The 9,778-nt window shown below is 40.8% G+C and overlaps 2 protein-coding genes across 5 annotated transcripts; one reads left to right on the top strand and one right to left on the bottom strand.

The window, feature by feature from the left end:
* Positions 1 to 74: 74 nt before the first annotated feature.
* eif4e2 (eukaryotic translation initiation factor 4E family member 2) lies at positions 75 to 4,108 on the top strand. 2 transcript variants are annotated; one of them, XM_044218821.1, is made up of 8 exons: positions 75 to 227; positions 998 to 1,109; positions 1,195 to 1,329; positions 1,501 to 1,605; positions 1,723 to 1,875; positions 1,970 to 2,106; positions 2,845 to 2,920; positions 3,014 to 4,108. In XM_044218821.1, the coding sequence occupies exons 1-7, from the start codon at positions 208 to 210 to the stop codon at positions 2,891 to 2,893; spliced, it is 711 nt and encodes a 236-aa protein (XP_044074756.1). In that variant the 5' UTR covers positions 75 to 207; the 3' UTR covers positions 2,894 to 2,920; positions 3,014 to 4,108. The 2 variants fall into 2 exon arrangements, with proteins under 2 accessions (XP_044074756.1, XP_044074757.1); XM_044218822.1 differs by having other exon boundaries at positions 1,970 to 2,110.
* Positions 3,954 to 9,764, bottom strand: LOC122886513 (phospholipid scramblase 2). 3 transcript variants are annotated; one of them, XM_044218819.1, is made up of 9 exons: positions 9,420 to 9,764; positions 7,673 to 7,784; positions 7,427 to 7,578; positions 7,251 to 7,328; positions 6,930 to 7,122; positions 5,561 to 5,672; positions 5,375 to 5,474; positions 4,639 to 4,697; positions 3,954 to 4,310 (listed from the first exon to the last, which is right to left on the bottom strand). In XM_044218819.1, the coding sequence occupies exons 1-9, from the start codon at positions 9,505 to 9,507 to the stop codon at positions 4,284 to 4,286; spliced, it is 921 nt and encodes a 306-aa protein (XP_044074754.1). In that variant the 5' UTR covers positions 9,508 to 9,764; the 3' UTR covers positions 3,954 to 4,283. The 3 variants fall into 3 exon arrangements, with proteins under 3 accessions (XP_044074754.1, XP_044074753.1, XP_044074755.1); XM_044218818.1 differs by having other exon boundaries at positions 7,427 to 7,784; positions 9,420 to 9,455; XM_044218820.1 differs by lacking the exon at positions 9,420 to 9,764 and adding an exon at positions 9,043 to 9,404 and having other exon boundaries at positions 7,427 to 7,784.
* Positions 9,765 to 9,778: the final 14 nt, after the last annotated feature.

The following is a 9,778-nucleotide window of genomic DNA, read 5'->3' as shown; positions in this document are numbered from 1 at the left end:
GGCTTTTTATGTATATCTTTGCGTCATGCATGTTTCCAGTGAGTGTAAATGAATACATCTGGTGAACTGAAGAAAGACATGTCACCCCTCCACGTTGATCACCACAACCAACACACGACGTGCGCGTACACGTGCTATGCGCGCCGCCGTTCCTGCGGAATTCAGGAGGCTGTGGTCGGACTCCGAAAAGCTCCCACCTAGAAAATAATGAACAACAAATTTGACGCGTGAGTACCGTTAATCAAAGGTTTGTGTGGAGTATCTTCCAGAGAGTGGACTACCCGTCGTAACTGCAAATTCACGGGGGAGCGTAACGGTAATGAAAGCTGTTGCGTGTAAAAAGAGAGGTGTGTCAGCTTTATTGTATGGTCCTACATGCACTGTGTGAGCCTATATACCCACATGAGAGCGTGGCCCAAACACAGGTGTATTTACAGCGAAGGGAAGTAACAGAGGTTAAATAGTATTTTATGATGGGCAGTGTGCTGTGTTGCTAGCTGTAGCTTAGCCTGGTCGTACAGGCCCTGAATCCTCGGTGTGGTAGTTGTTGAGAGGCAGTGGAAGGTCCGCGCAGTCTCGGCTCAAACTAGACTCCCATGGCCCTAAAGTACGGGCAGATAGCTAACAGTGTGTTGTAGGCTATTCACGGTCAGAATAGTTTAAGTGGAGATGTCTACGTGTGCATCATTAACAGTCTACATCTTTACAGTTCACAGGGAAAAGCACACTCAGTTGACAGTTTATTAGACAGTTAAACAGCACCACAAACTACAGCCTCCAAAATGACCATAAAGTTGACTCGATATCTCTCTAAAATAGACAACTAGACTTTAAAACTCTCAAATCTATTGCAGTGCTGTTGTATTAGACTGCATTAGTTTTAGCAAGGTGTACCTAATTAACTGTCGACAGGGTTGTATGTACCCCTTAATTTAAATGTAGTGAATGTATGACACAAACGTTTTTGTTTTGCTGCCTGTGTTTTCATCAAATCCAGTCTGAAAGATGATGACAGTGGAGACCACGACCAGGACCAAGGCTCACCGAAAGACGGTGAGAAGGAAAAAATTGAAGATGAGGATAAGGAACAGAACACCTCCAAGAAAAAGGTGAGCCTATTAAAGAATGACTCATGTGTCTCTGCAGCTTCAATGTTACTTGCAGGGCTAGATCACTTTGTTTTTTTTTCTGCAGATGGTGGTGCCAGGGGCAGGAGAGCACCCTCTTCAATACAACTACACCTTCTGGTACTCCAGACGCACCCCAGGGCGACCCGCCAGCACTCAGAGCTACGAACAGAACATCAAACAGATTGGCAGCTTTGCTTCAGTATGTCGATGCTCATGACCTCTTTATAGAGGGCATACAGTAGATAGGGAGGGGACACTCTTTGCTTTTGTTTACTACCTTAGCCAGACACAGCCCAAATCTGTAAATACAAGCCTATGCTGACTCCTTCTCCCACAGTTGTTGATATAAACAGTTCCTGTCCTTCCCAAGGTGGAGCAGTTCTGGCGTTTCTATAGTCACATGATCCGGCCAGGCGACCTGACAGGCCATAGTGACTTCCACCTCTTCAAGGAGGGTATTAAACCAATGTGGGAGGTGGGTTCTCATTCGCTGGGATCTTGTACACTAAAGGCCTAACCTTGTAATACATTGAATCTCTTTGGTTTGATAAATGAAAAGCCCATTCTGAAGACCTGCCTGTGTTGTGTTCAGGATGATGCCAATAAGATGGGTGGGAAGTGGATCATCCGCCTGAGGAAAGGCCTGGCGTCTCGGTGCTGGGAGAACCTGATCCTGGCCATGCTCGGGGAGCAGTTCATGGTAGGAGAGGAGATCTGTGGGGCTGTGGTGTCAGTACGCTTTCAGGTAAACCCACAAACAGACACACACCTGTTACAACTAGTGACACACTGCCTACGTCAGCATACTCAGACATGCCTTCTCGGCTTCTCTTCTCCAGGAGGACATCATCTCAATCTGGAACAAAACCGCTAGTGACCAGGCGACCACTGCCCGCATCAGAGACACCCTGCGCCGAGTCCTCAACCTGCCTCCCAACACCATCATGGAGTACAAGACTCACACAGACAGCATTAAGTATGTATGTCTCATTGTTTTATTATATTCTCTTTAACCTTTCTCTCTCACACACACACTTAAATGTATGCATGCTCACAAATTTAACATTTTCTCACCCAGGAGGCAATGTGGGATTACACTTTAACTACAGTATAATACATGAGTGTTGCTTCAAAGAGCAGAATTATGTAAAACAGTGCTAATGTTTCTTATGACTTATCATGATACATTTTATTTTTTATCAAGCAAAAATTCAAAACATTGCTTGTTCCAGCTTGTCAAACGTGAAGACTTGCTGCTTCTCTTTTTTTTTATATCATTCTATATTGAATATCTTTGGGTTTTGGATTGTTGTTTGGAAAATATGATTTTTCACCATTTTTTTTTTTTTTTACATTTTATTAACATTTAAGTTAAGAAATGATCAACACTATAATTGATAATTAAATAATTGTTATTTGTAGTGTTACTTTGGAGTATTACATTGTTACTTTTTTTAAGAAGCATGATTTACTAATTAAATGCTTTCATTACAACATTGTAAGCTATAAAAAAAAAAACCCAGGCAAAATCTGTTTTTCTATCATGTCATTGTTATTTATTGATATAAAAGAAAGTACAATACAACCATGTATGCATCTCCATCATGTTTCATGTGCTTTTGCAGTAAATTGATGCTGTTGTGAAAAGGCATGAATATCTAAACAGTTTGTTTTTCTGTGAATGATGATGTGCTGCATCATCCTTTGTTTGCAGAGCATGGGAAGACTTCCATGGTCTGGTGAATGCTAGTGGCGGACGTTAACCCCTCACACAGATAACCTCTAAGAGAGTAAGAACTGTTGCTGTGTTAGTTAGGAGTTAGTTTTTCTCTGATGTACTTTGTCTCATGCTAATGTTGCTCGTCTGTGTTTGTGGTGCACAGGTGTGTGTACGTGACGTGTTGGGGGATGACGAGTCCAGGAAAGGATAACTCTACGTGGATTGGCACTGTGTAACGTGAAGACAGGAACAGAGGCGAGAAGACTATTCCTTCTTTGTGTCAAATTGGAAATCCTGTCAACAGAACACTGAACCAAGCAGAAGAGAGAAATATGCGTTATTTTTAATCAACCAGAGAAGAACTAAGCCTCCAATTTTTAATTTTATTTTTTTTAATGCAAGTTGTAACATCTGTTAACTTGCCACCAGAGGGAGGCCATGTGACTGGTGTTTGCTGATCTGGTCGTTAGCTGTTAACAAAGTGTACTTGACAAAATACAACAAAACCAATCTGTAACAATACTAGATCAGATTTTATTACTTAACATAACATCATATTTCCTGCTGTCAAAATAAGTTTGTGTTAATCTGTTTTATTGGGACTCAAACAGGGTTGCAGGTAGATGTTATTTTATGATAGTGCTGTATTTTAACTACAGTTCCTCTGGTCATTTCGAACTAGATTGATTACTATTATTGTGTACGATATCTTTGTAAATAAGTCCACTTCAAAGACCACTTAACTGAATCAGCAACGATTCTCCATCTTTGACCTGGAAGTTAAATCCCAAAGGAGGAGGACCATCCTGTACTGGGCAGAAGGTTGTATAACCGGCATCTTAAGAATGGACTGCCAAGCTGCCTAAATCACTGTGCCTGGCCTTCAGCCCGACCCGAACCAGTTTTCCCTTCTGTCTGTTTTGTCTTTCCCCGCCTTTAAAGAATCCAAGGGATGGGCTCTGCTTTAATGTCCTCAACAAAGGTGTATAGGACTGCTGAAACACTGACCTACACTCCTTTTCCATTTTGTAGTAAAAGAAATGAATCAGGCTCAGGGTCTGTTACAGTTTTTATCAATTCCTCTGGAGCATTTTTTGGAACCATGTCAAGAAAGCGCCTATAGTTGAAAAACTGTAATGCTGCCCATGTTTGGTGGTGTGATGATGGGTGCAGGTGTGTGTCAAAAGTGAAGAAACACTGTTGGATGTTCACCTGATGGATTATAGCAATAAATGTCAAATATGCATCTGCTGCTAAAGCCGGTTCAGTGTCATTTTCTTTCATAAATGTTGAATTGTTTTAAATGCTACACAAGCCCCTACTGTTTTATAAATACTATTCAATGATGCAGTCTCTTGTACCATGAAGTGACTTGGCTGGAGTGTCCATTAGTTGTAGACCACGTTCAACAATGTCAGTTTACTCATGATTGATCAGCTCATTTCAAAGAACATGTGATTCTGTAGAAAAAATAATGAAAACAGGTGAGTTGATCAGTAAGGCAATTAAATTATATAGGCCTTTCCCACAACAGGCATTTTGATGTATCATAGGAAAAGCATATGAGCATATGCATTATGCTCAAGAGCATAATAACAATCCCAGTCCCAGTAAGCCATGACATTGTGACAGCATGCACAATACCAGGACCCTGAAACTGAAGTAGCTAAATGGAATTCAGCCATTTATTATTTACACCTGTGCTTTCCCTTCTGTGAAAAAGGCCCATTTTAACACAATATAAAGTATCTTCCTGCAAGAGTGATAATAGAAAATGCATATGCTTACCAACAAGAAAGAGGCTGCCAGCAGCAGCAGTTTATTGTGTGATTCCATACTCAGTGGCACTGGAGAAGTGATACAGATTTAGAAATGGCACAACTGACATTGCTAAAATTAAAAATACATTATGCCAGTGGTTCCCAAACTACGGAGTGCACACTAGGGAGAAAATGTGGAGTGAAATTAAAGTTGAATAACCCTTTTACTCAGCAGACATTTTGACTTGTAAACACAGATGTAACTCATTTATTAATTGCTGCGTTGCATTGCATTAATTGCTGGAATGGAGCCATTGTTAATGTTCTTAGTAACGCCTGTGCTTTTCCTGCTATGACAAGTCAAAATATCTGCTGTGAAAAAGGCCTATGAATCTGATTTATTTGGGAACGTTAAAGAAACAAGATTCCGTTTATCAAGATTTATTTAGGAAGAAAAATGACATGTAATGTACACGATGAACAGTACATCGGTTTTGTTGAGTTGACTGTCAGTATAGCGGAAGAGCCTTGTGTCTTTGGTGTTAAAAACTTTGTCAGGGCAAAGTTTAACTTTTTCATTTGAACAAAAGAAACTAGAGAAATGAGAAAGATACGTGAAAATGGACATACAAGTTCTTAATAATGTTATTTCAATCAAATTCAACTTGGCTTTGTTTTTGCCTCCAAAGCGGGACATAACAGAAGAAGTTTGGAAACCACTTCATGAGAAATTGGAAATCGCATTTCAAATAGGTACAACTCACCCTCCAGCCCAAAAAATTCATGGTCCATGTTATGTTCGTCACTGGGGCCAGGCCATTTCTTCCATATTGTGCCTATTTTCTCACCAGTGTTGGAGACAATCTGGTGATATGATTAAAAGCCAAATTGAGTGAATGAAATACACACGTAGAAACACGTTTTATTTTGGGTTGCTTACATATTACTACCTGGAATTGCTGGTTGGAGGAGCAGCGGCATGGACAGCAGGAGCCCTGAATTCTGATGGTAGATGCTCCTTCTGAATCACACACTTCCAGGAGAGGGGTGAACATACTCCACCTGCAAACACAGCCAGCCAACACACAACACATTTCCTTACATAATCATGCAATAAGCAACCTGGCAGATACACTGGCCAGTACTTCACACACTGGCGCAGCCTTGATGCTTGGTTGATCACATTTTCAGCTGTCATGATTCTGCAGAACCAAAACCATTGTTTGCTTGGTGTCAAATTGGGGCATGCTTTATTCGAGCACAACTGAGAGAATATTTATACCAAGTAGATCTCTGGTCACCAAAACCTCTGCCAGGTCAGTCTTAATTGGACACAGCTTCATCGAGTGTTGCTTCTGGAGAACTCTAAATTCGACACACAAAGGCACCCCAGCTAACCCTGGAGTCAGATTTAGGCCAGATGAAGACGGAAGTATTTTGGTTTGACTACAGGAGACATGGGTGCTGCGATTCCTCCCATTAGCCAACATTCCCATTAGGAAGGATGGCGCATTCCCTCACCTCCCAGCAGCTCTGTCATCGTGTCTCCGTGCAGACAGCTGTTTTGTGCATTAACTCTCCCAGGTTTAGACTACACCCTGGCTGGGTGGAACAGCAAAGGCCCTCATTCCTATTTACAGACAGGCCTGGGCATCTACAGTGGCTCAGGGTGGCATGGAAAAAGGCTTACATGACAAGTTGTTCAGTCTGAGAATGTAAAGCGTTAAGACTGCTGGTACAGTATTCTGATTGTGGGGGTCAATGGCTTAGAGGGTTCATTCACCCAAATGACAAAAAAACATGAAAAATTACATTTAACAGTAACATCTCTGTCTATAAAATGTGTCCCATTACTCTGGTTAACCCACAGAACACGCTGTCAACAGTTTTATAGGGACAGTTTTTTTAATACTAAGTAAAAGTACCGAAGTATTAGCAATGAAATGTACCTAAAGTATCAAAAGTAAAAGTACTCATTATTTCAATATATTATATTATTGGATTATTAGTATTTATGCATTAATGTGGAAGAAGCTAATTCTAACCACTTTGCTGGATAGTTTGATCTATAACAATGCACCATATTTTATAAAATGATCAAGTAACTAGCAAATATAGAGTTTGAATAAATGTAGTGGAGTTAAAAGTACAATATTTCCCTCCGAAATATAGTTAGAAGAAGATAAAAAAGCACAAAATAGAATACTATAGAATATAAAGTACCTCCAAATTATATTTAAGTACAGTACTTGAGTAAATATACTTTCCAGCACTGTTCAAGTTAAACAAGGGCAATACAAAAAGATTCAGACTGCCTACCTCTGGCATATAGTGCCAATGAGTTGTTTCTGAGGTGTGTAGGCCCTCATCTCCATCAGGCAGCAACCGAGGCAGCAGGCGTCAACTCTAAGGGGCCTTTCTAAATAAAACACCTGGCGGCCCTGACAATCAAAGCCCTGCAAGGAACAGGCGCGAGCTGGACCGCAACACTGGAGGCACACACAGGAACTCTCTGACAGGAGAGAGAGATCAAGGAGAGACGGAGAATACATTGAAAAACATCGTCATTCACTTTATATGAGATGCAGATGGGATGAATGTTCTCAGTGAAGACACATGTAGCTGAACAGGGACCAGTACCTTCCACAGCCACAAATAACTGTGACCTGCTGCCTCCTGTGGCGATGCTGTAGATCCTCCTGGGAACACACTGTGGACCTGCAATGACGAAGCATTTTTCTTTTAAAAACAGCCAAATCTCTGCCCTGCAAGTGTCCCCTTTTACAAACAGAAACACACAAATGCACAATACTCACCCTGCAGCTCTGGTCTGGCAGTGATGTGTATTTGATTGACTGTTTCCAGCACAGACATAAAGTGTGATCCCACTGCACCTCCAGGCCACTGCTGCTCCACCCCTGGCCTGTTCGCTTTCCCCTGTGGCTGCATGTCGCCATTCTCCACCCTCCTGCCAGGAGCCAGACCAGACGGCTGCTCATCAGATTCCCAGTCAGGAGGTGTTTGGTGGGGTTTGGGTGCAAGTGAGTGAGTGTGGCACTCACATGAAGGCCCACAGCGGTTCTGGAAAGCTCTGAAAATCATCTGGATGTGCTTTTCTCGCTCCAGTCGACCAAAGGAAAGAGGCTGATTGGTCACCACTGACATGGTGTAAAACTGAAAATATATGTGGAACTCAGCAATTACATAACAATGACAAACAACTATATGTCATACTGTGTAACAGGCGTATATGAGACATCACTAGTTTATGTTTGGATGTAATTATTTAGGTACCAGAATAGTGCGACACAATTAACCAGTATGTTTTCAGTTACAGAAAAAAGTAATTGTAAAATCACAGTATTTAAATTCTTCTTATGGAGTTTAATAACTTGCAGTCCAACCATTATGTATTTCCTAAATATTACATTTGCAGATTAAATTAGCAAAATCTTTCTCTGAGTAAAATAGTCTTACTTGCTATGACAGCAGCTAAGAAATGTATTTTACTACAATGGAAGTCTGACTTTACCCCCCACACAACAGCAATTGTGGAATGAACTTTTATCATATCACCTCAGAGAAAAGCATGGAAAGTGTGGAAATGTTCTGGAAAATTTGCTGTTAAGTGATGCAAAATATCCCCCCAATGATGTAATTTAGGGGTGAAAGTAATGTTAAGAGATGACAATTATGAAATTAAAATACTAACTATGAGCTGTGCCAGATGGCGTTGGATAGATGAGGGTGGGATACACAGGTTATTTATTGGCCGGGCTCAGGAATATGTAGATGAATATCGTAACATTGTACTGTTTGTTAAATTGAATAAACTTGATAAAATAAAGAAAAAAGCAAATTTTAGGCAACACCATGTCATTTTAAATATGTAATGGTGTTTTTTGGGAGCTGGTGGATTAAATCAGTGGTTCCAAACCTTTTTTGTGTGTGACCTTCAATACAAAGCAATGTCTAGTTGCGAGCAATGATTTTCCCTTCTCCGAAGGGTTTCATTTAAATACATTTTAGGTACCCGGAGAGGTAAACTGCACAGTTTATAAGTTTAAAGGTTCATTATTCATTTTGGAAATGGTAGTTTTGACACTAAATTCTTAGTGCAAGGTCCACCTGAAGTATAGGTAATAAGCAAAGACGAGAGAAAAGTCTTTAGTAGTTAAATAGTTTTCAGTAGCAGAATTTAGTTTTGAAAATGGAAATCAAAAATAAAAGCCCCCAGGTTTTTAGGGAACCCCTAGACTAGATAGTTCAAAAAATAATTCAACATAAGTTTAAAGCTATAAATAGCTCTCCTTACAAACTAAATGGAAAATATGTTTTTTTTCTATGAAATTAAGTCTTAAATTTAAAAAGAAAATTGAGTTAACTCTTGAATTTACGACGGAAAGTTCAAGAAAAACAACTTTTCCCCTACCACACAAGGTTCCTTACAGCAGGTCAGCTGGTTCAGAGAGTTCTTTGGCACCAATAAACACCCTCCTCTTAAAACACAGTGATTTCATCACAGCAGCCAGCCCCAGCCTCCTTTTTATTCACATCACACACACTCAACTTGTACTTGTTTGGTCCCATTCTGCAGCTGTATGCAACACTGTATATTCCTCCACAACAAAGATGATCATAGTGCCATAATGAAGCCCTACCTTATGCCCTGCTTTTAGACAGTGATTGATACAACAGGTGCCCAAATGGTTAACATCTTCTACAGCATTTTACCCTTGCTACTGTCTATTAAAATGACAGTATAAAGACAGAAATAGCACAATAGAGCATTAAAAGTCTCTTGCTTACCATCTGTGGTCAACCTCCAGGTACCTAAAGACTCTGATAATCTAACTGTGAGAAGGAAGAGACCAGGCAAACATCCACGAGTCGTCATGATCAGGAGGGGTGTAGCACAAACCTCCTTACCACCTCTGTGTGTTTGTGTGAATATTCACGTAGTAATGTTTGGCTTTGTGAGTGTGTGTTGGTCTGGAGAGCTGTCCCCCGGCTCTGTCTCACCCCGACTACTGTTTCCATCCTAGCCAGCCGGATCTGCCTTTTGTTGGGTTAGAAAGGCACCACTCAGCCATGTAATTGAAATCCTGCTTCCAGAGGTGGGGGGCTGTGTAGTGAGTCTGTGTTTCAGGGGGGTGTCAGTGCTCTCT

This window comes from Siniperca chuatsi, linkage group LG13 (genome assembly GCF_020085105.1).
Source record: "Siniperca chuatsi isolate FFG_IHB_CAS linkage group LG13, ASM2008510v1, whole genome shotgun sequence".
Taxonomy (NCBI): Eukaryota; Metazoa; Chordata; class Actinopteri; order Centrarchiformes; family Sinipercidae; genus Siniperca; species Siniperca chuatsi.
Note: the sequence above shows the minus strand (reverse complement) of the source record. Positions and strands in the feature narration are given on the sequence as shown.